Source organism: Taeniopygia guttata, chromosome 13, assembly GCF_048771995.1.
Source record: "Taeniopygia guttata chromosome 13, bTaeGut7.mat, whole genome shotgun sequence".
In the NCBI taxonomy this organism is placed as follows: Eukaryota; Metazoa; Chordata; class Aves; order Passeriformes; family Estrildidae; genus Taeniopygia; species Taeniopygia guttata.
This window is the reverse complement of record NC_133038.1, coordinates 5565468-5593327: the sequence shown is the minus strand read 5'-3', so window position 1 is coordinate 5593327 and position 27860 is coordinate 5565468. Positions and strand designations below refer to the sequence as shown.

The 27860-nt window shown below is 45.6% G+C and overlaps 2 protein-coding genes and 1 long non-coding RNA gene across 5 annotated transcripts; 1 reads left to right on the top strand and 2 right to left on the bottom strand.

Moving 5' to 3' along the window:
• Nucleotides 1-182: 182 nt before the first annotated feature.
• On the bottom strand, nt 183-10625 carry MFAP3 (microfibril associated protein 3). Its single transcript, XM_002198329.6, has 3 exons — nt 10486-10625; nt 5560-6020; nt 183-4171 (listed from the first exon to the last, which is right to left on the bottom strand). Exons 2-3 carry the CDS (start codon nt 5837-5839, stop codon nt 3426-3428), a joined length of 1026 nt encoding a protein of 341 aa, XP_002198365.4. The 5' UTR covers nt 5840-6020; nt 10486-10625; the 3' UTR covers nt 183-3425.
• Nucleotides 10535-20749, top strand: FAM114A2 (family with sequence similarity 114 member A2). 3 transcript variants are annotated; one of them, XM_012575192.5, is made up of 14 exons: nt 10535-10671; nt 11588-11793; nt 12007-12103; nt 12545-12640; nt 12925-13037; nt 13996-14130; nt 14297-14455; nt 14809-14932; nt 15896-15975; nt 16582-16710; nt 16926-17065; nt 17775-17847; nt 18347-18400; nt 19123-20749. In XM_012575192.5, the coding sequence occupies exons 2-14, from the start codon at nt 11590-11592 to the stop codon at nt 19219-19221; spliced, it is 1503 nt and encodes a 500-aa protein (XP_012430646.3). In that variant the 5' UTR covers nt 10535-10671; nt 11588-11589; the 3' UTR covers nt 19222-20749. The 3 variants fall into 3 exon arrangements, with proteins under 3 accessions (XP_012430646.3, XP_030139570.2, XP_072791228.1); XM_030283710.4 differs by lacking the exon at nt 10535-10671 and adding an exon at nt 11080-11462; XM_072935127.1 differs by lacking the exon at nt 10535-10671 and having other exon boundaries at nt 11578-11793.
• On the bottom strand, nt 15459-15901 carry LOC140685004 (uncharacterized). The gene is made up of 2 exons (XR_012058080.1): nt 15721-15901; nt 15459-15608 (listed from the first exon to the last, which is right to left on the bottom strand). It is a non-coding gene; the product is annotated as an uncharacterized lncRNA (long non-coding RNA).
• Nucleotides 20750-27860: the final 7111 nt, after the last annotated feature.

Sequence of the window (27860 nt, the reverse complement as noted above, 5' to 3'; positions counted from 1 at the left end):
AAAAAATCCAAAGATGTCATAGCAGGAATGGTCTATGGTCCTTCAGATGACTGAATATCCCAATAACCTCTGTCAGGCTGATTAACAACATTCTGCTGAGCTCAATACAGCTGCTATGTAACCTTAGGGAGACAGGCACTCCTCACTTATAAAACAGAAAATTCCAGCCAAACAACGGGTTGTTTTTTTTTTTTTTTTTCCAGTTTATTTTGCAAATCTACCAATTCATTTTATGAAAGTATGAAATCCTATGTGGTTACATTAAACAGTTACATTACAATCCAGGTAATACAAATAATCACTACAAAGTTAGTTTTGGGTACTCTTGGATAACAAGTAGATTTTATATTTTTTAAAATAAGTCACAAAGAAGAGATAGACTAGCCTTGTGATTGTCAGAGACTTTAGTTTAAAGCAAGGAAACCACTGTAGATTCTCCTCATCCTACAAAAAGCCAAGAAACACTTTCAGTGTTAATGTTCAATTAAATTCATCAAAGACATTAAGTGCACACATCTACTCTCAGGGTAACAAGAATAGTTCACAACTTGTTTGGAAACTGGTGTCAAATTTAATTCTCTGGACATCACTTTTACCATTTAACATCACCTTCATCCTTGCTTTCAGGTCCACAAAAATCCTGTAAAATGCACAGAGCCCCAAATCCTCCCTAATTGAATTCAGTGGGATAGGATCAGTTCCTCCATTCAGAAAGTATTCCTGATATACTGAAATCCTTACAAAACAACCTCCTTCCCAAGAATGATATTCATGTAAGGAACAAAATACGGTGGTAATTTAGGAAAACTCTCAGCTTTGCCATGCAGCAATTGACACTGCAACTGCATTTTTGAGGACTTTATGCATGGTCACGCTTTCCTCTCAACCAGCAATAGGATGTATGAAGACACCAGGTAACTGTGCTCAGTAAGAACTTGGAGCTATGTAAATAAAGTATAAAATCAAAAAAGAGATCAAATCAGTCTTGAAACTGCTCTCCTGGCACTCATCTGACACACCTCCAGTGTCATTCTGCTGCCTGTAAGCTGCCACTTCTGATGTGACATCTGTCAATCACAACTGCTTCTTAGGAAGCAATTAAATAGTTTAGATTTTGTAGTGGCATCTCATACCCTGTGTGTATTTAGGGGTAACACATCCATTATGTTGCATATCGTGCAACAGTTCCAGAAGCAAGGAGAGCTGTTTATAGGGAAATAAGGCAGGTGCAGCTACATTCTGATGGCCTGTAGCACAAAGGAGATGGAAGTAGATCATTCTCTCTTGTAGCCTTCACCTTTTTGGACCAGCACATCCTAAAGGGTGCAGACTCCCAAATCTCCCCTCACACATGTGCAACAAACCTGCAGAACCCATTGTAGCACAGAAGTGAAGCCAGCAGCTTCCTTCTTCTAAGAGAAATACATATTTATCCACAGAGTATTTTTTAACACTGTTAACATCAAAAAAATTAGAAGAAACCAGACAGGTTGCACAAAACTACAAAATTTTCACCTGGACATAAAGTGCCATCAAACTATGGAAGCAAAAAAAGAAGTCACTGTTGAGGCAGCTACTCGAAGTATGTACAGGTTTTATTCCCCTGAAACAGACAAAGTTCGCTACAGTCTTGTAAATGGCACCAAGCTGGTGGGAATGTTACTGTAATAAAGGCTAGCAATTTCCTTCCTGACTAACACTACTCTTACCTGACAGGCCAAAGGCAACTAGGGTGATTTAACTGGTGGCTGACTGCAGGAATTTCCCCAGAAGGTAGTTTAGAATGGTAATAGATGCTGTCATTTCCCTCTCTCTGATATGGTAACTATAATTCATTCAGCCCCTTCTTTCTGGGCATGTATTACCACAGACAGCCCCACCCTGCTATTACCACTGTGCCTGCTTGTTTTCCACCTCTGCTCATGTAAATGTAATGTCAAAATCCTCTTAATCCTGAGCAGTCCTCCAGAATCACTTGTTAAACTGACATTTCCGTAATAATAAGGAAAGAAAAAAGAGTTGTGTGAAATTAAATGGCACTCCTGTTGCCAAGCTGTTAAAATTATATGGCAATATGCTTCCAGTAGTTGTAAGAAATTAATATGTAGAGTGCTTACAAGCTTTACATCTACTAAATCTCAACAGGATATAAAATGCTATTTAAGTCGTACAAATGTTAAGGAGAAAAAAAAAAAAAACAGCACCAAAGAGTGGAAGAAGAAAGTAGATTCTTGTCTGCACTCTGATTCCTGAAGGCTGGATCTCTACAGCCGAGGAAGCCAGGTGGGAGATCCTTGGTGAAGAACTGGTGTACATATGCCAGCAGCTGCTGCTCTCCCTCCTGCCACCTCTGCAGCACAGCACGCTGGGCTGGATCAGGGAGCCACTCCCCTCCTGCAAACAGCGGCTGGCAAACAGCTCAGCCAGCCCCCACCCATCTCTGCCACTGCCCCCTGACAGGACCAGCCCGAGCAGAGCGACTCAGTGTCACTACTTTTCACCTGCTTTATTATAGTGCTGTTCAGGAAGATGTGCCTGAGACACCTGTCTGTAGATGATGAATTCATTTCTTAGTTTTGCCACGATGTGATTACTGTCATCCTTTTCTCACCACAATGTCAAATACAATATAAAACTTTGGATTTTCTACAGTGACTGAAATCAGCATAATGAAAAGCCAGGCAGTGCCAGAAGTGCTGTCACTGCTCCTTTCCGTGGGACAGGACCAGGGTAAGGCGCTTTGGCAATCAGCACCAAGTTTAAGCAACAAGCTTTTAAACACCCACAAGTTTCCTGTAGATGCACAGGAAACTGAGACCTCCTAGTTGTTCTCTAAGCTGCTTTGAAACTACAACAATCCATTTAATCCAGCAGCAGATCCTGGCACTATTCTTTTCTAAGTACAGTACATTTTGATAGCAACACAAGCATGTGACACAAAAAAGATTTGTTCAAGCTCACTGTGGTTCTGATGAGCTACACGCACCAAGAGGCAACTCAAAAAGAGCACAGAACTCAATTCATCAGGACAACACCACCGACTCAAAGGAATTTCAGCACAACTTTGTGAAGAAAGAGGGAGCTCACAAAGGAAAAGTTCTTATTGCAAGTTGTACCTCTCAGCTTGGTCACTTCTCACTCAGATCTGAAGTATCAAAAGATACCAAGGAGCCAAGGACAAAGAATTCCTGTTTTGTAACTATTTTAAATATAGCAAGCCTGCTTTAGAAAGAAAATATTCCAAAGGGCCTTTTCTAGCAGACTGGAACTGTTAAATCAACACTGAAAGAAAATACACACTTCAGAACTACTTCTGGCACCTTGCAATTTGGAAAACTCTTGTGCACATGGGATGATGAGGCAGATTGTTTGCAGACCCTTTTCCCACAGAACCCTCGGATCCCCCGCTCTGTGGATCACCGGGCTCAGCAGGTGCCTTCCTCAGCAGGCACAGAGTGGCAGCTGCCGTGAGACACGGTGTCGATGCTCTGGCCCTGGCACTGGGGGTGGATGGACACCTGCACGGCGATCTCCTGGCCCTGCTCGCTCAGGGAGCCATCGTCCGAGTCCGCGGCCGGGGAGTCGCTGCGCTTCATCTCCGCGCTGCCGGGGAACAGCGCAGCCTGCGCCCCGCAGCCCGGCGGCTGCTTCTCCTCCTTGCCCACCTCGTCGGGGTCGTCCACCCGCACAGCCTCAAAGATCTCCTCCATGAACGCCCTGCAGTTGAGGATCAGAGGCGGGAGGGGAATGCTCCTGGCGAGCTCTTCGATGTAGCGAGCAAACTCCATGGTTTTAAACTGCGTGACTTTGGCCAGCTCGAGCGTTTTGGCAGATGTGATGATGGGGATGCGCTTGGCTATCTCGAAAGCCTTCTGCAGCTTCTCAGCCCCTTCCGTCCGGAAGAACTCGTTGATGGCCTTCTCCGTTTTGCGGAGGTGGCTGCTCATCATGCACAGGCGGGTGATGTTCAAAATGAGGGTGATGGCAAAGGCAACGAGGCACACAATCATGTAGTAGATGCTCATGTCCCCTGAGGTGAAGACAACCCTCAGGGTGACTGTGTAGTGCAAGGTCTCGTTACGATTAATGCCTGCACATGTGTACCGGCCCCGGTCAGCAAAGCTGACCTTTGTGATGTTGAGGGAATTATCAGCAATCCTCCACCGGTCATCTGCAGAGGGGCAAGAAATAAACAGAGCTCATGAAACAAAAATCCCAGGGTAAACATCATCAGGAGTCAAAGCTTGGCAGCGAGCAGTCCACTTCTAGCATAGTAACAGTACAGCAAGGACTGAAATGTCCTTTTCACGCTTGTGACACAGAAGCCATAACCCACTTACCCATCCTACTGTTTAATGGTAAATTATTCTGCATGCTTGCTACACTGCTTTTACTTCCTTCTCTCATCTGCACTTTCCAGTGTGGTTCTGTTTTTTTCTGATAGGGATGCTAATTCTTAACTAGGGCTTCTCACCCTATGTTAAAAGACTGTCCTCTATAAAGTCTAATTTTCCATATGTTCAGAGTCAGAAGTTTCCATACGTTCAGAGTCAAAAGTCAAAAGATCAGTCTGTAAATGGCTCTGTTGGCAAAAGAACCCAGAATTTTCTTGAGGCAGTTTTCTGCTGAGCATGCAGTGCTGACATGCAAAACCCAAGTAAAAGAGAAATCAATACAAGAAGCTTTATACAGTATTTGCTGTGCATTTATAACTTAGGGGGAAAACTGTTTTCATAACTCATTTCTTCTAATTACTCTGCTTTGAACTGTTTTCATAACTTATTCTTCTAATTACTCTACTCTGAACTAATCTCTAGATGGCATTATAACTACAAAAAGGTTACTGAATACTTAAGGCAGAAAGATGGCCTCCAACAAGATCCTATCAATTACTTCAATGACCTTCATTAATACTAATAGAGAAAAACACATGTATCTCTAAAACATTTTTTTAAATTAAAAACTGCAGGGATAAAACTGTAAGAGCCAATAGCTAAGAAAATATATTCCCCTTCAGTTCAAAAGGGTTAAATAGCATGAATTCCATGCTATTGGCCATTATATATTGTGTTACTTTCCACAATCTCACTGGTGCATAAACCAAAAAATAAATGTATTAAGTATGTTTTAAAACATATCCTGTAACAAAATTAAAGCACAACTGTCAGCTCAAAAGGTCAAAAGCAAGTTGTGGAGAATTGTGTTTAATTCGTGCATTTGGAAAAATATAATTTCAACTAGAGCAATAATAAATAAACCCATCAGTTAGTATTGGGTAAGATGAAGACTCATTTCTTCTGTACACTGTGAACACTGGGATGACTCTTGAACAACATCATTCTGTGGGGCACCAAAGCAGGGTGGATGGGTTGGAACAGAAGTACTCAGGTATAATTCCCATGCAACATTTCAGAGGGCAAAGGACTTTGTTTTGCTCTCTCCTTATCTCCCAATTGTAAAAATGGGAGGATAGGAAGAGTAAATTGTAATAAAGTCCCAGGGGTTTTCCAATGCTGTTTAAAAGGGGAATAATGATGGATAGAAAACAGGAAAACTCACCTTCATCTTTCTGTTCAAGCAGGTGTCCTCTGGAGTTATACCAAAGGATATGTTCATACTGGCTGATGTTCAGTTTACATTCAATTAAAACACTGCTCCCCTCTTTGGCTATGATATCATGGTGTGCTGGAGAACTTATTAAAGCTTGAGACACTGCATGAAGTGATGCATTGAAAGACCTAAAAGCAACTGTCCTGTTAAAAGCTACATTTTCCACTGTGAATCCAACTGAAAGACCAGCACTAACAGTCAAAATTAACAGGCAATAGCTGAGCTTCATGGAAAGCTAGTGAAAATTCTTCTTTCATTTAATTTGGAGAAATGAGGTCATACGATCTTAAGCTGTCTGTATTGCCGTGAGATAGGAGAGGAGCTCTTGATTTGTTCAGTGATGGAAAATGTCTGGGATTCAAATGCACTTTCAAGACCATCAATATCTGAAGAGGAAACTGGAAGTAAAACTAGAAAAAAAAAAAAAAAAGTCAGTAAGTTTATTAAGGACAGCAAGGTTACAATGTTTTTAAATTTAATTTCCAGTAAACGGATTTCAAATATAATAATATAAACCGTCAGCTGAGAGGTTCCAAATCAGACTTTGCTCAGAACACAGTGATAAAATGAGGGTAAGAAGGCATTAGCACAACCTCCAGTCCACTAGATGTTCATCTTCTCATCCAAATAATCTCTGGAACAATAATCATTAAGGGGGAAAAGGTTTTACAAAAAGAACAAATTGTTCAGACTACTCAAAATGCACAATTATCTTTAAAAGTGGATTCTGCATTTGTTACCAGAGAAAAAGTGCTTTCTTAAAAGAGGAAGAAAAGCAAGAAAGAGGATGTAATTTCTGCCTCCCTCTCCACCAATATCTAAGTGCTTTTAAGCCCTGGTTTTCTAAAGCCAGTCTTTCATTTACTACCCAGAGAAAAAACAAAGGATACACACACACATCTGATTTTCAGCATGTACATCTATGATGTAGGGGCACAATTGGTATCAGACGTCTAAATACTATATAATATAATTCAATTACTTGGGAAAAGTCTCCTGGTTGTTATCTATAGCCAGAAGAGGAAGTCCCTTTCTGAACAGCAGGACACTGATGTCTACACATATTTTCTTTTTTGCAATATCTCTTGCTGCTGCTGCATTTTCTAAGTCTGCTCTCTGTTATCCTTGTTTGTTTTACAATGAGCTCCTATTGAAAATCTTCTCGGCCACTTCATCCCAGCAGTCATATATTCTTCATTGTCTTCTCTACCCAAACTTCACAAACTGTGAAAAAATTGTTTTGTCTAGGGACTCTTCAAATTAATGTGCACAAAAGATATTTTAAGACATTAGGATACAGCCTTTATTTTTCTGTCTTTTGCACACAAGCCAGAATAAAACCAACTTGTAACAAAATGAGATGATACTGATAAGAGACAATCTGTAATCAATTTTCCTGGAAGCCTGATTCAAGAAAATTTCTAATCCAATATATGTTCCCTGAAGTTTTGATTACATCTAGACAGCTCCAGAGCCTTAAAAAACATTTACAAAGTACAGAAGCCACAAGCTTAAATATTATCCTAAAAAATATCTCACTTCATACCACTGACTGTGTGACTTCAAATTTATCATCTTTTCTTCTACAAATAACAGATGTTAGTGGAAGAGAATTTCAAAAATATCACAACACAAAGGGACCCATTTACTTAATAAATAATGCAGACGCTTTTCATCCTTCTAGAATTACCAGTTAACACTAGCTAAAGCACTTCTGAAAAATAATGTAACATGCATAAAACCAGGTGATTTCTAGTAATTGTCTTTCATCAGAGACGAACTAAGCATATTCAAAAGGGGGAATTCTGCTGATGCTATCCAGACTGGGAATTTTTTTCAGTGAAAGTTAATTTGTTGAAGGTCAAACCGGATTCCAGACTTGACATCTGATGAGAAATGTGTTATCTGACCCATTTCCATTTCTGTTGCAGCTATTGCCAAGACCAGTTTAACAAAGAAGGCAAAGAAGACAGCTGCGTCCAACTCTCCTTCAAGCTTGACTAACCAACTCACCCACTGAATCCTGCAAGAGAAACTGGAAAACAGGCTCCCTACTTGTTTCTCTGTAAACAGCAATCCCTTCATCTGATGCCTTCTTATTTTTTTTTTTTTTTAATCATTGGCCCCACTCTGTTTTCTATCATGCCTCTTGTTCTTTCATTTAAGATGAGACTAGTGCAGAGAACTCAATTATACCATTGTGCTGGAGGAGCTACTTTCCCACAGCTAAACAGTTAAAACCACTACCAAGGCCTCTTTCATTCCTGTTTTTCACCAGCTACACTTTAGAGAAAGTGTTACTGAGTTCTGCTGCCCCTGAAGAAGAGCATCCCATCCACAGCAACAGCACAGGTCTGAAAAAAAAAAATACTAAGGCTGCTGTTGATCAGCAACTATTCTTCTGTTTGAAGGAGTGGTTTTAACCTTCCATTTTTTGACCCCTGGTATTTTCAGAGTGTTTCAGAGCCTGCAAAAGGCTATTGACACTGACCTGCTTGTTTTATGCAGACCCCACAGAGACAGGCTGTGGACTGGTAGTGGTTTGTGGACCACTGACATCTGGGTTGCTTTAAAGGTCTGTCACAGCTTGTGGTGGCAAGTGAGGCGCTGTGGTCCCAGACCTTCAGCAGACATGACCCTGTGACCCCGCTGCTTTCAGCCAAAAATGCACTTTTGCATGTATCAGACTTCACAGAGCCTGATGCAGTTAAAATTGACCACAGTCCTGCAGCAAACACAAACCCTCATCTTCAGCCTTGAATCACAGGCACATTATAACTTCCAGTCTTCTAAAACAACAACATCCCAACTGATACTTTAGATTTATTAGAGAATAATCCCAGTGCCTCTTGTACTTTGCCTGTGCTATTGTAATTTTAAATTATTAAATTTGAATTGTTAAGGTTTCCAAATGTCTGTGACATCTGTTCCTAAATGACATTAGGAATCGCACTCATTTATTTAACACAAGAAATACTCACCAACATTTTCCCTCATAAGAATAATTATTTTCAGTAATTGCATATGCTCTCCACTATACTTGCACTGAGCCTGCATAATGCATAAAACATTGGTGATGGGTCATTTAATTTTACTATTAAATTCTTCGAGGTCTGATTTATTAGAAATTGTTTGTCTTTTGGAAAAGCCATTATTGCTAAGCAGACAATGATCTCTCACTGCCGAGTGCTGGGAACAATAAAATGATTTGCAAAATCCATATCCTTCATCCATTGCACTTATGCAAAACAGCTGCTAAAGGACCCAAAAAGGATAAAGCGTGATCAGTGCCAACATCACAATTCTTCAACAAAGTGTTAAGCTCAATCAAGATGAAATGTGCCAGAATAGAAACTGGCTGTTTTACAACTGAACTTGAAGCTGAACTCAACACATTTAACCTTTATTAAACCATAAGTTGCAACAACAAATAGCAGTGGAAAGATAAAAATCTGTGATGCATGTGCTTGCATGAGTCATCCTTGGCTCCTACCCTGAAGAAGTGTATTTGTGTCCAACTTAGAGCACTCTAAGTAGTCCCACTGAGGTCACTGGAAGCACTGATAGTACTTAAAATTACACACATTTATACGGCACAGCAAAACTGGGGCCCAAGAGGTTGCAAGTTATATGGTTTTACATTCACTGCTTATAACATCACTTCATACCTGGAGTAACGTGAAGCAATAAACCGAGACACACCTGACAGAGCACAGGCTGCTGATGTCTTGCAGGAATACCATTTGCAAGCCCCCTCTGACCCTCTGTCAAACCAGGGAGACGCATTTGGCAGAGCCCTGCAAACAGGAACTCTTGGGAAGTTTATGAACACAGATAGCATACAAGAGCCATTCCAGGTGCTCCCAGCATGGCAGAAGCTGCAGGGAGGGCTCACCTTCTGCTGGCACCAGCCAAAGCTCTGTGGGGGAGTGGCAGCACCCACGGCCCAAAAACCAATCTAAGGGGCAAATCCACAGCACCCCAGGGCCAGCCTCACTGCTTCTGATGGGGTGTGTTGTTTTCCCTTGGCTGCCTGACAGGACACGGTGTTTTGCTGTGCTTATCCCTTGGCTGACATCTGTCACGGGCTAACTCGCCATGACATGGCATCGCCTGTGCACCAAAACAGGCTTTTTTGTCCGGCCAGCTAAAAATGATCAGGCACAAAGTTTCACTTAACGTTACCCTGTCCTCACAGGCCCTGTATGTTTCAAGTTCACTGGTGGGAAGGCCCCGGTCACAGCCGGTGGTGGCAGTGGGGCACAGGACATGCGACATGCCCGCACTGCAGCCGAGGGCACCGGCCCACGGAGGGTGTCACGTCACGCAGGCTGGTGCCACTGGGGCATGGTGTCATGCCAGAAACACAAACAGAATGTTGGAAGAAAAGCACAGGGATCATCCAGCCCAACTCCTGGCCCTGCTCAGGACACCCCTACAGTCCCACCCCGCGCTGGCTGCGCTGTCCAAACGCCCCTGGGGCTCCGGCAGCCTCGGGCCCTGCCCATTCCCTGGGCAGCCTGGGCACTGCCAGCACCCTTGGGGGAAAACCTTTCCCTGATCGCCAATACAAACCCCCCTGGCACAGTTCCAGCCGTTCCCAGGGTCGCACGAGCAGAGCTCGGAGCTGTCTCTCCGCTGCCTCTCGGGAGGAGCTGCAGACCGCGATGAGCTCTGCCCGCAGTCTCCGTCCTCCGGCCTGCCCAGAGTAACTGACCTCAGCCCGCGGCTTCCCCTCGAGGCCCTCCACGCCTTCGCTGCCCTCCAAACCTGCCCCTATTTCCACGCCAAAACCACGAGGCAGACCATGGTCCCGCGGCCTCCCCCTCCGCCCCCGCCCCTGCCGGGTGAACCTGGCGGTACCGCCGCTCTCACCGGGACGAGGGCGCCCGGCTCGGCTCGGCCCGGCCCGGCCCGCAGCTCCGCCGCCACCACCGGCCCCGCCGCCCGGACGCGCTTCCCCGAGCTGAGGCCGCTTCCGGGGCAGCGCCGGGGCCGCTCTGCGCCGGCCTCGCTGGTCTGGGTCCGCCCGGGGCCGCGGGGGCCGCCCGAGCGCCGGCGGTGAGGGGCGGCTCGGGGCGCGGCGGGGCACGGCGAGCCCCGCGGGGGGACGGGCGGGGGCAGGCGGGACGTGGCGGGGTGCTGTGGGCACCTGGCGGGCCCCTTGTGCGGCAGGAGCCCCGCGGGGAGGTTTGGGGAGCTTGGGGTGCCAGAGGGGGCTGTGGGGGTGTCTCGGGGAAGCGGAGGCACAGGGGGCGCGGGGCGGAGGGTGACCCGGGGGTCGCTGTGGAGGTCCCGGCGGAGGGGTGGCGGTCCCAGCCCGCACCCGGAGCTGTCGCGTTCCTTCCCTCGAGGCCATCGCTGCCCCCATTGCATCCCTGAGCGCCCGGCCGGGCACACGGCAGTGCCACCCCGCCGTGATCCCGGGGACCCTGCGCTTCTCGGCTCGGCCTGCCTGGCCCTGCAGGTCGCTTGGGCCGCAGGTGCTGCCGTGGCCGCTGGAGCCCATCGCAGCTCCTGGAGTGCTCCTGCCCTGCTCATCCCCACGTACACGAGTGACCCAGCCGCTGCCTCCCTGCCCGCTCAGCTCTCTGATGCTGTCCCCATTTGTCTCCTACACGCCTCAAACCAGCCATGCCAAGCGATTGGTTTTCACTTTTATTTTAGTGGGACATGTAATGGATTTAATTATCTGAGGCCTTTTCTACCTTCTGTTAGTTTTTCAGAGTTAGCAAACTGTTTATTTTCCTGTGGAGAGGGTGTGTCAGTCAGATAAAGACACGTGTTCCTGTGGGACTTTAAACTTCCAACTGTGCCATTTTGGAGTCAGACGTAATTTGGTGTACACACATGTGGGTACATGTGGCAACATTGTTGTGTTTAATTATTTAAATCACCAACGTGATGCTCTTGAACTAATGTCAAAGTGCGAGGGAGTGATTATTTGATTTATTTTGCTTTCTGTGAATGTTTGTAGTCATGTCTGAGAAAGACAGTTGTGAAAATCTGAAAGATGAAACCTCTTACGAAGCTGAAAATGAACAGAAGACAGAGGAACTTGGCTGCTCGGAGAGCAATGAAGGGAGAGAACAAGAGACTGTGCCTGTGACTCGGAAAAGACCTGAACCCAAGCCCCCAAGCCAACCTGCTGCCACAGAAAAGCCTGCAGGTGAAACCATCAAGGTATGTTCCTGTGCTTGCTCGGAGAGATGGGACTTCACATTTCATGGCTTTGAGTACAGGAGATCTCTGAGCATGAGCCACACTCCTTTCTGAAAATTCACATTGCTGTTCTCTAAAATGAAAAAGCTGCACAAAAGTCACACATCACAGATTGCTTGTGTTCCTTTCCTCACCATAATGCCGGCATCACTCTTCTGTTTTTCTTCATTAAAGGTCTCAGATCCTCCTGCAGTTCAGACAGGGTGGGGCTACTGGGGAAGCTGGGGGAAATCTCTTCTGTCAACTGCGTCTGCTACCGTAGCTACTGTAGGTAAGGCTCTTTCTGGTATTTGATAAATATTTTAATCATGTTTTGTGTCTCAAGCTGGTGCTTTAGAACTTGTTTGTAGAGAAGAGGATTTCAGTTATAGCAGCCATTATTGGAAAAATGTCAAGAGAATTGTTCAAGTAATGGGAAAAGCTTGTACCAAAAGGTACAGTGAGATTGAGGAGATATGCAGAGACAGAATTACTTTCAGGTTTTGAAGGTGTTTGTGTAATTTTCACCTGGTATTTTAAACTAGTATTCTGCCAGTATTTACAACCTTATTTAAAAGCTAAGATGAAATCTTGGTTCATTACATTGGTAGGTGAGCTTGATAGAAGGAGGTTTTACTGCTGGTTAAACTGTTTTGAACAGAAGGAATCTGGAATAATGAAAAAGAATATGCAGCTCTAATCCTGTTTCTGTTCTGATTTCTATCATCTCTAGGTCAAGGTATTTCAAATGTCATAGAAAAAGCAGAAACGACCCTTGGGATCCCCAGTCCTAGTGAAATCTCATCAGAGTCTAAAGATGCTCCAAGAGGTCAGTTTTGTACTGAATAAGAACAACCCCGGAGTGTTTTTCACAACATAATGAGCCCCAAAATAACATCACCTTACTCTGCACTTTGCACCTTGAGACTGATAATAAAATCAGTTAAATAATACTCTCTATATTAGTTCTGAAAAGTAGAGAGGAAAATAATCTGAATTGTAGGCTTGCTCCTAACTGATATTTGGTGTCTGTTGATTTTCTTCACTCTGTGGCTGACAGTATTTTTTTTTTTTTTTTAAGTCAGGAAGTTAATTTTCTGCCTTCTACTGCAGGTAGTGAGAATCCTGCTGCCAGCAACGCTGATGCAGCTGAGGATGGCAGCTCCTTCCCTATTGCTGGGGCTCTTGAAGTTTTATCAACCATCTCTACTGCTGTCCAAAGCACAGTGAGTGAGTTGGGAATGCAGGAGAAAATGGATTTAAGGGAGCTTTGGGGTTTTGGCCTTTGATCTGAAACATTGTAAGAAGAAACTTAATTTTGGCATTTGTGGGATGCATGGTGATTAACTCTTCCAAACTTCAGACAAGCATTATCCTGGGCCTTTCTTCTTACTGGCTCCTACTGTAAAAGATATTATGAATTTTGATATGTTGGTACCTACAAATGGATGTTGGTACCTAACAAAAAAATCCTAACTGTGGATTGTGCAGAGCACGCATTTCTGTACATGTCACCTCTGTACTCTGTCTTTCCTTTGGCATAGTCAGCTAAATGCAGGGTCAGACTCATTCCCGGAGTATTTCCACTGATTTCCACAGAACTAGAGGTGAAATCCATTCTCCTCTTCAAAAACCCTGTGTGAAACTAGCTCAGTTCGCTTGGAAATCAGCTTGCTCCTGTGACCATGAGAAATGCACTTCAAAGGAAGCCATTACCCTCAGAAACTGCTTTTGTGATCTGCTGTCTTGTCAGTTTGCCTGGGAATGTGAAAGAGCTGCAGATGGAAATCTGGCTTCTGTTCCTGCTTTTAAGGCTCAAACAAAAGTTAGCAGTCAAAATCCACAGGTCTGGTGCTTTTTTTCATTGGAAGGATGAGAACTGAATACTGCAATGTGCTGAGACACTGCTTGTTCACAAACGAAAAAAATGTATTTCCCATCAGATTGCTGCAGCTGTCTGGGTGCTGTAATAAGCTGTTGGGTGATAATGTGTTGTGGCTCTTTCCATGTCCTGCTGCTCTCTTTGTGATGATTAGGGTTGAATTTAGGGTGACACGGACCAGTTTAGCTTTTATGTGAGTGCCCAGCGTAAGATTGCTGATAAAACCCTCCCAATTCAATTTCTTCCATTGTGTAATCTTCTCTGAGTGTTATGTGCTGTCTTTATCCAAATCTTATTCCTAGGGTAAAAGTGTTATTAGTGGAGGTCTGGATGCCTTGGAATTCATCGGCAAAAAGACAATGGATGTAATAGCTGAGGGAGACCCTGGATTCAAAAAAACAAAGGGGCTAATAAACAGAACCTCTACATTATCTCAGGTACAGCACTTTCCTATCAGTACCTCATTGATTTCTCTCATCTCTTCTCCCTTCTTTTGTGGTCCTGTCATTAAGCAACCATTTTTTTGCTATTGAGCCAAAAGCCTTCTCCTCCTGTATTCTCTATCTCCTGGCACTGTCACGAGGCCTCTGTTTTCTTTTTCAGGTCTTACGAGAGGCAAAGGAGAAAGAAGAGCAGCAGACAGCTACCGAGGTTACCATGGCTACTGAGAAGAAAGCCCATTATGGGTTACTGTTTGATGAGTTTCAGGGTCTTTCGCATCTGGAGGCCTTAGAGATGCTTTCCAGAGAGAGTGAATCAAAGGTAATGGCCTTGAGCATTTTGCTTTCTATTTTGAGTTCAGCTGAGCAGGGGAAAAAAGATTAGAAATGTATGTATATACATGTAAAATCAAGTGCTCAGAACTTGCTGTAAAATGATTACACACCTTCACTTTGATCCTTGTATTAGGATCTGGTGTTTACCTTGGGAGCAGTTTGTCCTGTCCTCAGCTGCTAAAGCCATTCCCTTTACCTCAGCCAGTCTCAGTTTCTGCAGCTGTCCAACTTCCCACAAGTTACTCTCCTCACACCTGCTGGTTGCTACCTTGGCCTGCATTTTCCATCCTGTTGGATGGATTTATTGATTCTCTCTTTGGCTGTGCTGCCCCTAACCAGGTGAAAGCAGTTCTGAATGCCCTCTCTGGAGAGGAGTTGGACACACTGAAGGAGGAAATGGAACAACTCAAAGAAGCATTTTCTTTACCTGAATTCTTTGAAGAAGAAGAGGAAGAAAAGAAGGGTAAGAGAGCCCCAGATTCTGAGAAGAGATGCTGGTCCTTAGAGCAGAACCAGCCAGCCCTGATCAGTAGCAATGGGCATGAGGCCAAATTGAAATTATTGTTTAGCTGGATGTTTAATCCTAAAGCCATTTCTGTCCAAGGGCATGACAGTTAGCAGCACCCTTCATCTCTGAGAAGCTCTGCAGCAATTCTGTAGCAGGAATGATTTCTTGCCGGAGCAGGGTTAGAGTCGTTTGACTCATGGGCAGTTCATACAACTGACCCTGAGCCAAGATGCTAATTTAGAGAGAGTGGGTTTCCTTGACCAGGAAGGGAAAACTGTGAACAGAGTTGTCCAACATGTGGGAGAGCAAAAAGCCTTTTTATTTGTTTTTTAAATGAGAGTTAGCCACACAGAGCAAAAGATTCAGAGATACCTTTGCACACAAGAGCCCTGATTCTTGAGAATTACATGGATTTAAATGTAAATTTCTTGCATTGCTTTTACCTAAGTGCTCATCAGGGAGGGCTTACACACCTGCACTTGCTATCATTCAACATTTAATGTATCTTTTATATTTGCACATAATGGATCTCACATCTGCTGTGCCATATACAATAGGAGAACCATAGGCTCTAAGTGATATTTCAGACTCTCCAAGGTGATGTGCAAGTTGGTGTGTTGTAAAAGGCTGCCTGTAAAAAAAATAAAAAAATAAAAAAAGGAGTTACCTTAGCTACAAAACCAGAATTGAGAAAGCAGGAACTAACCTTCAGGCACTGATGTCTCCACCTTTGCAGAACTTACCTTAGAAATTGTGTTTGAAAAGACTGGGTTTGATGCATTCTTGCCTGAGGTGATGATTCAAAGAGAAATAAAGGAAACAGTTGACAGACTGGTGCAGAACTAGTTGTGCATTGAAGTGCTGCTTATTCCTGAATCTGTCCTTTGTGTGGATTCTTTAACCTTTCCTGTCCTTTAGGAGATGAAGAGTTCACAAAAGAAGTAACAGAGTTGTTTTCAGAACTGCACATCTCCTCCACGCCAGACAAAGTGATCACGGTGAGTTATTTTCCATATTCTAAAAGCTGGAGAGTTTGCTCACAGGAAGAGCTTCTCTTCACCTGCTTTGCTTGTGAAAATATAAAATGCATGAAAACAAGCCATATTTTGCCTACCATTTTGGCAATGGTAGGCAAAGGAGATGGGCCTTTATGGGGCAGCATCATGTGAGCCTTCAGTTGCCACAGTGAAAAAACCTACAGTCATGAACTGAAGGCCTGCTCTTGGTACTAAGCACCTCATTTTACTATGTTCAGGAGCTGGTGTGAGGAAGAATCATCTGTTTTGCCATCATTTCACTACCCTTCAAATCCAGCAAGTGGCAGCAGCATTCTGCAGACATGTTTTTAAAACACCTCTGGTAGTTTGGTCTTGTTGGTAAACTCCAGCCCCTTGTGCTAGAGAAACAAACGTCCTCAACTACATCAGTGCAGCCAAACTTCTGCAAAATTCTGAAGGCATTGGGATCATTTGTCCTGTTTCTTCTCAGAAGCTCAAAAGGAGTTGTAGCTGCTTCTTTCCTCTGTCACTGCTTCTTTCTGCTTCTTGTGGTGTGCAGGGGGGCTTCATTTCAGTCATTAAATATTATGGCACATCTTGCTCCAGGTGAGGACATCTGCTCATGAGTGGATAGCACGATTCAACAGCAGTCTTCCTAAAGGAGAAAAAGAAAATGAAGAAAACCAAGAAGTAGAATCCAGAGATGGTGACCAGGATGCTAAGAAATCAGTAGAGGTAACTGGGTAATCAAGGAAAATAATATCTGCCTGCAGAATGTTCTATCTGGCTGCTGAGTTACAGTTGTGACTCACAGGGTTTATGGATTTCTATTTCTGTGTGGGTTCTGAGGTCTGAAAGGGCAGTGATAGTATGTTGTGTGATTGACTTGTTTTGCATAATAAAAGCTGCTAGTTTTTGTGTTGTATGCAGAATTTTTGTCACTCTTGCAGGATATTCATGCATTTGCCATAAGAAGCCTGGCAGAACTGACAGCCTGCTCCATTGAAATGTTTCACAAAACTGCAGCTTTGTTTCTCTATGGTCAGAAACAGGAGGTGACAGTCACCGACAGAGCCAAGTCCTTGTCACAGTGAGTGCATCTCTCAGTAAATGGATAGCATATAATTACTGATTAAACTGTCTTATAATTATTTGGCAATCCATACAATACAGGGTTCTTGAATTCTGCATAGATGTTTAAATTTGGGACTTGGGCAAATCTGTGAATTTTTGATGGGTGGCATCATTATCTTCCAGCAGAACTCAGCTGTCTCTTTGCAGCTTAAAGGCATTTCTTGATAAGAAAGAGGAAACTCTTCTTGAAAGCTTTGTGTAGCCTAGAAGAACATTTGCATTAAGCTTGTGCTAGTCAGTAGGCAGAGATTTAAAGCATGACAAAACAGTTGTACAAAAGCGATTCCTGATTACCTCTTTAATAATTTAGTATGTTTGGTACAGGAGATGGCAAAATTACTGCACAGGAGACAGTTGGCATGTGTCTGAAATACTTTCTAATTCAGAAAATGAGACTTGCCATTAAAAAAAGGCAAGTTAGTACTGTTCCTTCTGGAATGGATATGTGTCCTCTGAGTGCTCTTTAAGATCTTCTGCTTTAATTATTTATTTCCCCATCTTTTCCCTCTCTGTTTTATTTGGGGAATTTCACACTGTTTATATAAATTTTGGTTTAATTTAACTTAGTAAGCATAGAAGTAGAGCATTTATGTGTTAGAGGAATGCTGAAAGAAATTTAATCTTGAGGACTGTCTTTACTTCATTGTTTTCCCTTTCTTCCACAGACTGACGATCATGCTGTGCAAAGAACTGTCAGCTTTCTCTAAAGAGTTCACAACATGCTTAACGACTGCAGGGGTAAGAGTTACACCACAGTTCTTAGGAATGAGATGTGGTTATTTGATAACAGCCTTGGGATCTTTTAACTTGTGAACTGATCTTTTAGGCCAGGGTTCCTCAAACTGTGGCATCTGAGCTTTTGGGAGCCTGGCACAGAGTAAGGGTGGGAATTGATGTTTACAGTGCTGAGGAGACAGAGGCAAATAAAGTTTGTGAGCCTGTTGTGGATTTTCCAAAGCACTCAGTGTTCCTGAAGATGGTATCATCATCTCTGGATTCCTCACTTGTCCCCAGTTCATTTGAAGATGTGATGTGTACTCATACCCGACCTGTGCTGGGCACATGCAGGTTACTTTGTTCTTACTTGCATGCTACAAGGCTGCTAAGCTTGTGGCTTAGCTTTCCTCTAGTTAAGGGAGCAGTGGTGGTTTTAAACTTACTGAGGGTTTAGCTTTATTTTGCTTGAAGAAATGTGATCAAATTTTCAATCAGGATAATATATGTCTGATCTCTGCAGGTCAAAGAGAAAGCAGATGTGCTTAATCCCTTAATCACTGGAGTGTTTTTGGAGGTCAGTTATGCTAACATTAAAACTTTAAGCTAATACTTTAAAAATAAATGTGCTGGTTCTTCCCACTTTAGGGTCCTTATGCATGCCAAGTTCTCTAACCCATGGTCTAAAATTGTGCTTACCTATCTAATAACTTGAAAGTTTTGATAAATGTCTGTAGATTTGCACAAAAGATGAGGTACTTAGTGAGGAGTTAGTGTCAGCTCACAGTTATGATGGGTCAGGAGACACATATTAAATTCAGCAGTCTGGATTTTTAGAATTCAAATGTCCAAAGTAAAATCTTAGACAAGTTCAGAAATTGGCATACAAGAGTCCCAACACTTCCTTACTGTTAAATTGGTTCTCAAGCTTGCAGAGCTTTGAGGTGTGGTAGGAAGGGGGTGTTTCATGTTCATTTGTTCTTCCTTCCTGCCACAGCATGCTTCACTTAGAAATAAACACTTTTCTTCTCTTGCTGAGAACAGTATCCTGCATTTGGATTGGAACTGATCTTGTTTGGCAGTCTTTAAGCTATTTGCTTTTTTTTGCCTACTGGCATAAAGCCCCTCAAAAACTTGACATAAAATTGATTTCTAGAATGAAGCCTTTAAAATCCAGCAAGCACTAGGCTTCTGTTTTTTCTGTGCAATAATCAATGCTGTTCGAAATGAGTATGTGGTGAGCAAAGCTGATTGGTAGCATGGCTGTTTATGTGTGTATTTTGATTTTTGTTTTCACAGGCTTCAAACAGTGCTTCCTATATCCAAGATGCCTTCCAGCTCTTGCTGCCTGTACTGCAGATCTCTCTTATTGAGGCTAGAACGGAACTATCACAGTAATAAAAATCCTTCTAATTAAGAACTTTTTGACCTTCCCACTTCGTAGTTTCCATGCTGGAGAATGATGTAATGGCTCTTATTAAAGGGAAAAAGATGAACTCTGCTCACTGCTGCTGCAAGAATGGTGATTAAGTGCAGTCTGGCAATGACAGCTCTTACAGCACACTGAGAGATGTGATTAGCATAGTCCAGGCTGGTGGACAACGTGACAGACTTAAAGTGCAGATTGCTTCTCTGTTTCGTGGACTGTCTGTGTCTTTTCACTGAAATCTCTCTGCTGTATGTGTTAACAAGCTCTTTGTGTTCACAGTCCAGAGAGCTTCTCCAGTGCTGAAGAGAGGAGTAGCAGCTGGCTAGTTAGTTAGCTAAAATCATGGTGTGATTTTTAAGTCAGACATAATTGGGTTCCCAATAGCTCTGCATTCGTGTTGGAGTGAATATTAGATAGGAGGTGTAAGAAGAGGTAAATTTTTGTGATTATGAACCTTGCAATTCCTAGACTGGGCAGAATAGAGCAGAGAGGATTCCTGATCCAGCTGGTGCTGAAGAGAAGCTCAGCTTCCTGAAGATGTCTGTACTGACTCAGAGATGTGGGACAGGGACTCTCACCAGGGTGCTGTTTCTCATTCTCTCACACTGTGCTTGCTTCAGCACGAGCTGGGAAAATGCTGATCTGGCCCTGAGAATGCAGGTACTTGTCTTTATAGCAATAAATGAGAACTGACTAAAAGGGATTGATTTGTCTTTGGGCACTTTAATGAGAGAATTCAGCAGGAGGATTCCAGTTTTTCAGTGCAGCTTGACATGTCAGCCACAGACTGTTCACAGACTCACATACTGCTTGTCTTCTCTTTCTGTGGAAAAACACTATAATGCAATGCTCCTTCTTGGAAGGTATATATTAAAGTAGGGAGAGAGGCAGCAATTTGGTTCTGTTAGTAGGAGTCCTAATTTGCCTCAGAAGCTGCTCCACGTATGGTATCTGTTTCTTTGTGCTGTGCAAGTTCCCTGCTTTGTTCCTTTATCTTTTGAGCCTGCCCATGGGGAGGCAGCAGCCTCTGTTGGAATCACAAGAGCAGAAATGCACAGCTAAAATAGAATTTCAAGAAGTCCATAATAGCTAATCAGAGGTGACTGAGTGTCACACCTGCCTCTGCACTTGCTCATTGATACCAATGATGCTCAAATCCCCTTTTGAAAATCCTCTGGGTTTTAGCAGGTCTTGCACATCTCTGCTATACTGAAGGCTTAGAACATTCCTCTGCTCTAGTTGTGCAGTAGAGAAGTATTTTTTTGTATTAGAATACCTTTTGGCTAATGCTCTGATTTTATATATATATATGGAAAAAATCTGCCTTAGTCATGGTTAGACTGATCAGATCTCAAAAGGGAAAGCTTTTTTCTGGCATCTTAAAACTGGACTTGAAAGGGGTGTGTCCGGGCTAAAAAAATCTGCACTAAAATAAAATCTGTATTTTTTTCTTCTTTTGGTTGATAGCATTATTAAATAAAGGATTTGTTTTGACAACTGTTTCAGTTAAAAGCTATCAAGGTAGCAGTGGGCACACATTAAATAAGAGAACTGTGGGGTTTTTTTCCTCAGCCCTGATGGTGTTTTTTGGGACAGAGCTGGGTGCAGCTCTGGGGCTGGGACAGCTGGGATGTTTCTCATGGCAGGAAACAGAGCTCTGAACCCAGGCTGGGGAGTGAGAGCTCCCAAGATGAGCTCCCAGTTCCTGTGTCAGTGCAAAAAGGCATCTTTGCTCCTGCCAAAAGCCCAAACATACAGGAATGTCAGAAGAGAAGAAATAAAGGTAATAGAGTTTTATGAGGCATCAGCTGCTTTTTTGCAGATAAATTCTACTGACCTGCAGTGCTTTAGTGTAGAGTAGTTTAATAATTAAAAGAAATGAGGTGATTTTTTTTAAGATGCAGACAGTAATTCCTTCAGTCATGTGCCCACATGGATTTTGTTACAGCAGCCAATAATCAAACGTGCACCAGCTTCATTTGTGTGCCAGTGTGAGGACTGCAATAGATGGACAACAAAAACAGTTCCATAGTTGCTGAAATCTTTCTACCCAAAGGATTCATCAGAATTCAGCATCCAGCTGTCTGGAGGTCTTCCTGCTTGGCCTTGCCTTCCATGTGAATCTAATGAGAGCTGACAGTAATTTGAACACTTCTGGTAGTGTTTGGGGAGGTGAGAGGTGGCTGAGAATAGATAAGAGTCAGCTAAGATGCTGGCAGTGACTTGGAGGGAAAAAAAAAAAAAAAAAAAAGCCTTCCACAATTGTTTTCTTTCCTTTGGAGTGATTTAGTTGCAGCTGTAAAAGCTGCTTCCTGGCAGCTGCTGTGGAAAGGTTCAAAACCTAAGAATGGCTTGGGCTTCCCAATGGGCTTTGGGATGTGCTCCCAGGACTTGCCAACCACCTTCCCAGGAACTCCATTTCTGTTATTAAAATACTGGTCAGTAGCAGCAGAGCCCCTGGCAATTGCCCTGGTGTGGAAGAAGCAGCAGCTGTGCTGCCACTGGTGGCCCTGACTAAAGAGACACCTGCCCCATGCCACCCACAGGACAAATTAAAGGGTCTGACTCAGAGGCAGGAACAGGGGAGCTCATGGCAGGAGGAGGAGGGCTCTGGCATTTCCTTCTAGGGTGTGTTCATTGAATCCAAAATAAAGAGTGGTCTGTGAGGATGTGACCTAAGCAGAGATGGGTGTTCTGTACTCAAAGGCTCCTTGGCACAGAAACAGGACAAAAGTGGCCTGTACTGTGCTAGTCCATGTTTTTTGTGAGTCTCCTGTGACAGCAGCTCGAGGCTACCATGCACTGGTGCTTTGGGTGCTGCCTAGCAGCCGCTTTCCCTCCTTCCAGGCCAGCTTTGTGCCTGCTGCAGGGTGAGAGCAGAGCCTGTGAGTCTGTGGGCTGGGACCTACAAGTGTCCCTGGCTGTCCTGCCGCAGGGAGATGCTGGTGGCTGCAGCCTGGCCTGCTGCTCAGGATGGTCCTGGTTCCCTGGGTGACACTTTGTGTCCCCATGTCCAGAGAGCAATGGCAGGGCTGTCCCCTGGGCTGTTCTCACTGGAGGATGCTGGAGGCATCAGAGACTGAGAGCCCAGCTGGGGCTGGCAGGAAGTGAGCAGTTAAAATAAGTTAAAAATAAGTTTGAGTTTGGTATTTGTTGGGGAGAATCCTCCTAAGGTGGCAGGAGCTGCTCAGAGGTGTGGGTTGGCTGCCTGTGCTGGTCCCAACACCAAACAGATCCCAAAACCCTGGATCTGTTTTCAGGGTGCTCCATGTGTACATCTCCACCAAATTCCCTGGCTGTGCCATGCTGGCACAGATGGGATTGCTGCCAGCATTTATCCCAAGACCAAGTGCTGGCAGCAGGAGTTCCCTGAGTGATTTGTGTGTGAGCTGAAGCATCTCTGTAAGAGACCAGAGCTACTGATTGTAAACTGGGCAGCAACAGAGACTCTGCTACCAGCTTGGCTGAGCTGCTCCAGGGTTTATCTGCCCTGGACGTTGAAACCCGTCCCTCATTTCTGACCTAGACCTGCCTTGCTCTGGGTTTGGGGCCAGTGCAGGCTGAGGTGGAGCAGGTCTGGGGCAGAGATAGACAGGCTGTTGGGACAAGTGACTCCTGCAGAGCTGCTTGCTCCCTGCATGGGTTACCCCAAGTTAGGTTCACTCTGTCGAGGGGGCTCCACATGCCCTGCAATTACTGAAAAGGAAAGTCAGGTGATTGTGGGAGCAACCTTGTTGTAGAGTTGAAGGCATTAAATGGGACAAATCACATGGGAGAGCTAATTCCTTTTATTTGGTATGGAAAACAAATTAGCTGGGTACACAAGCCCTTTCTGACACTATTGTTACGGTTATTATCCCTTACTGGTGCTGTTAGAAATGAGGGCATTGCATTAGAGGGAAGGCACATTATGCAAGTGTTTAGATGTGCTGGTAACTGCTCTCTGCTGACAGGTATGTACTTAATGATATGTTGGAGTGAAAGCCAGCAGCAAGGACAAGCTTTGGAGGGAGCTGGGAGTGCTGAGCTGTGCCTGGTCCAGCCTTGCCTGGACCTCCTGGAACTGCCTAACACCTCCCACCCACAGTAGACATCTCCCAAAGCCCCTTTTCTGTACTTCCAGCAGGGTCCTGACCATACCACGTTCCCAGACTGCGTCCTCAGTGCTCTCCCTGGTCCCAGGCCTGATTCCCATGGATGTCTGCAGCCTCCAGAGCTGCCCTGACTTGCTTGCAAAAGGTCTTTCTGCTGCTGCCTGTGCTGGAGGCAATGCCTCCTGTGGGTAGCAGTGGGACTGGTCACGTTTCCGGTGTCATGTGCTGTCCATGACGGATGGCAGAGCCAGTTTTTCTGCTCCAAAAGTGGGACTGGGGAGGAGACCGCAACACTCAAATACCTGGAGCCCTGGTTGCTGCCAGCCAGCCATCGAGGAGATCACTTCTTTTTCAGCTCCAGGTAAGGCTCTTCCCTGTCTCCCTCATGCCATGCAGGGAATTTTCAGACTCACCTGTGTGTTTTACGGGCTGGAAAAGCGCAACAGGAGAGCAGGGTGAATGAGGGTGCAGCAGGAGCATCCCTGGGACAGCTCGTGCTCTGTGTGGTCTGGGGGATGGCAGTGAGGGCCTGAGCTTTGTGGGAAGGACTTCAGTCCCCTGGCTGAGATGGGAGTGGGCTCACTGTGAGGCTGTTGTGCTTGGGAGGGTAAGGTCACACTGGAAGGGTGTGAATTCACAGGTTTGCTCCCTGATCCAGCTGCACCTCATGCCCAGCTTGGCTATGGACAATTGCAGCTGCTTTGTGGGGACTGTCAGGTGCTCTTTGGGCTTTGCTGGTTTGTCTGCCTGGGCTTTAGGAAACCAGCTCATCTGGGGCAGGCAAACCTGCCTGTGTGAAATGCCAGGCTCCAGAGGAACAGGCAAAACCAGATCTGCTGCTCTGGGCTGGGTGGAAGGGGAAAAGCTGAGCCTTGGCAGCCATCAGGAGGCAGCACCACGGCAGGGGCTGCTCTGGGTGCTGGGTGGCACCCCCAGACAGGAGCTTGGCAAAGCCCACCCCACCCCATCTCTTGCAAATCAGCAGGGATAGATGTAGCAGTGCAGGAGGGGGGGATTAAAGGGGTTTAACCTCCATAGAGGCATTTCTTGGCATGGGTTGGGGTGGAGCTGTCCCTTCCCAGCCCTGGCTGCTGGACTTTGGTCTGGTTGTCCATCTCCTTGTGCAAAGCTCAATGTCCACCTCTGTGCCTTCCCTATCTGTACCCATCTGTACTTTGAGCCTTCCCTAACTGCTCCCCTCTGGCAGTGAAAGCACAAAGCAGGGGGATCCTCATGGATTCGGGGCTGGGCACACCATGGGAGCCATGGGGCAGCTTTGGTGAGCAGGACCTGGGGCTGGAGCGTCACCTGCACCTTCTCCTATCCCTTCCCAGGGCTGCCTTTTCTTTTGTTAATGTTTGATTATTTTTAACGATTTTAGATTAAAATGTGATTATTTTCAATTAGTAGTTGCACTTCTTAATTACGGAGATGAATTAGATTGCTGTTCATTATTAATTAGATTTTAACTTTGCACTGATTACATCTTCTATCAATCACTTCCCACACTCCTTTCCTTCCAATCCAAACTCCCTCTCCTCCTGTGCCACCCCAAAACCCACTGCTTCCTGCTCCCTTGCAGCATCCTGGGGGTTTAAAAACCTTCCTAGAAAATACAAATCGATAATATCGGCTCAGAGGCTGCAATTGTCTCCTTCAGAAGGGCCAATAACACCAACCAGATGATGTCATTTTGTGGCTAAAAACCATTAAAAGGAAGCATTAACAATCTGCCTCCCTCCAACACTTGCTGGAAGAGAAACTATTTCCTAATTACCTGCTGCCACAGGGGCAGATCTGCTCTTCCCAGTGAGCAGAAGGGACCTGATCCCCTCACCCCTGCTGCCCTGTTTGTGTATGAGAGGGAGGGTTTGACCTGCCCAGGCTATTTCTTAGGCTTTGTTTGGGCCTCCTATTTTTAAAGCAAGCTGTTTCCTTTCCTTTCTTTTCATCTGTCACCTTTCAGGCACCTAATCAATGCTCGGGAGTTTTCTTAACCTTGCTCTTGGCTTCTTTGCTTGCTGTTATCACCATCTCCCTCTCTGCCATCACCCTGTCCCTCAGGGAAGGTGTCCTTTATACTGGGGATTCTTAGGAGCCTGCTCTTTATTGTTGCTTCCTCATTTAATTTGAAATACTTCTGTAATTTGCACCTGCTCATGGTGGGAGGTTATGACATCTCCCTGCACATTTGCCCTGAAATTTCTCTGCTTCCATCCCTCTCTGCTTGTTGCTGTCCTGGGCAGAGGGGGCTGCCTGGGTGGGCACAAAGTCTGGTCTTTCTGGTTTTTGTGTCATCCACAGATTGTCCCTGCTGTTTTGGGGGGTAAGAATTACACAGGGAGGCGTTTTCATCCCTGAAAAACTCATCTTCCTGCACTCTCTTGTTGCTCCTTCAGGTCCTCTCTGTTCCATAGGTGTGACTGTCTCGTGCCCCAGAGCTCTTTGGCTTTGGTGACATGTCGACAATCCTGAAATGTGAGTGTTTGGTGTGGGCCCAGGGCACCTGCAATGTTTGTGTGTGCTGGATGCTCCACGCTGGCAATGAACCTTCCTCTGTGCCCTGCTGCAGGGTTTGGACGGGAGGATAAGGAGAGAGAGGAGGACAAAAAAGAGAAGGAAGAAAAGGAGAAGGAAAAGACTGAGGGAGAAAAGGAGAAGGAGAAGCAGAAGAGGAGGAAGAAGGAAGAAGAAAAGGTAGGGGAATGATGAAGTTTTCTGCAGAACCATTTATATTCTGGCTGTAAAGGGAGGCCACATCTGACCCATGGCAAATCCACACCTGTAGTAGATGGAGCTATGCTGCCCACAGCCTAGAAATCACAGTGTCCACGGCTTTTCCACAAAGAGACAGCTGTCTCTTTGCTCCCAACATTCCTAGTTAGATCTCCCTCCTTTTTCTCTCCAGATGGGATGCTGGTGTGGCAGCGATGCTGCCTGCACTGCACACACCATGCAGTCCTCACCCTTGGCTCTGGAGACCTCTGTGGTGCCGTGGTCACACGTGGCTCCACTGCAGCACCAGTGGTGCCACGCCTGGCTCTAGATACCCACAGGACCAGGAGCCTTTCTGCCTCCTGACTCTGAACTGCCAGGGTTCCCAGGGCTCCCAGTGATGCTTGTCCCTCTCTCTTCACCCCAGCAGGGCGATGGGGAAGAGGACAGGAGCAGCAGCAGCTCTGACAGTGACTTGGAGGAGGTAACCTCACCCCAGCTCTGTGCTGGGGCCTGGCTTCCCCGTGCACCCCACCCCTGTGGGGTTTGCACTACAAACCCTAGCATGGATGCTACCAAATACCTGGGATGGGACACTCAGCACTCGCCTCACATGCTGTGTCTTTTATTTCTGTTCCAGGACCAAGGCATTGCCAAGGATGATGAGAAGGAAGACAAGGATTAGTCTTTCTGTGCTGGAGCAGCAGCACACACCCTGGGCACGCCAAGGAGGTGGAGATGGAAATAGCAGCTTGGGCTGGAGGGCAACTGGGCCACTCTTAGCCAAATAAAGATGTTGTGATCTCCAAAGAGAACTGCTATTCATTCACCCAGTCACACTGCCTACCCAGCGCTATCTGTCCCTCCGCAAAAGGAAACACTCAAGAAAAGGCAATAATAGGTGGGGAGCTGGGACCTGGGTGAGCAGGTTTTGTACAAGACCGTCTGGAGAGAAATGCAGGGGCTCTGTCTGCCTGGCTCTGCAGAGTCCCTCCAGATCTGGCATCGCCAACATCCTCCCTGTGCCCTCCACGCTGTTTGTTGTGGGATGGAGCAGCGTCAGCAGGGACAGACACCTGGAGCTGTGCTGATCTGTTAAAACTGATCTCAAATTTATCGAAAACAAAGGAAAATCAGTTATAGGGGGAAAACCCCCGACAAAGCTCGCTGTCTTTGCAGCGCTGACCCCAGCGCAGGGGCCACCCCTGTTCATCCCCAGCCCCGCCGCAGCCGCCCAGGGCTGGCATCGGGCGCGGCGCCAGGAAAAAAATAAGTGGGAAAGATTAGGAAAAATGAGCTGGCACCGCCATCTACCGGGAATGAGGCGTCTGGCAGCGGGGCCGTGGGTTTCATAACCGCTCGGCTGTTTTATAAGGCTCCCGCAGCGCTCCGGGGGCAGGGAGAGCATCGGGGACAGGGGGAGAGAATCGGGGAAAGGAAGAGAGCATCGGGGACAGGGGGAGCATCGGGGACAGGGAGAGATCATCGGGACAGGGGGAGAGCATCGGGAACAGGGAGAGCATCAGGGACAGAGTGAGAGCAACAGGGACAGGGAGAGCATCGGGGACAGGGAGAGCATCGGGAACAGGGAGAGCATCGGGGACAGAGAGAGAGAGAGAATCGGGGAAAGGAAGAGAGCATCGGGGACAGGGAGACAGCATCGGGGACAGGAAGCACTCCAGGAACAAGGAGAGGTCCGGGGACAGGGAGAGCATCAGGGACCGGGAGAGCATCGGGACAGGGAGAGCACCAGGGACAGGGTGAGAGCATCAGGGACAGGGAGAGCTCCGGGGACAGGG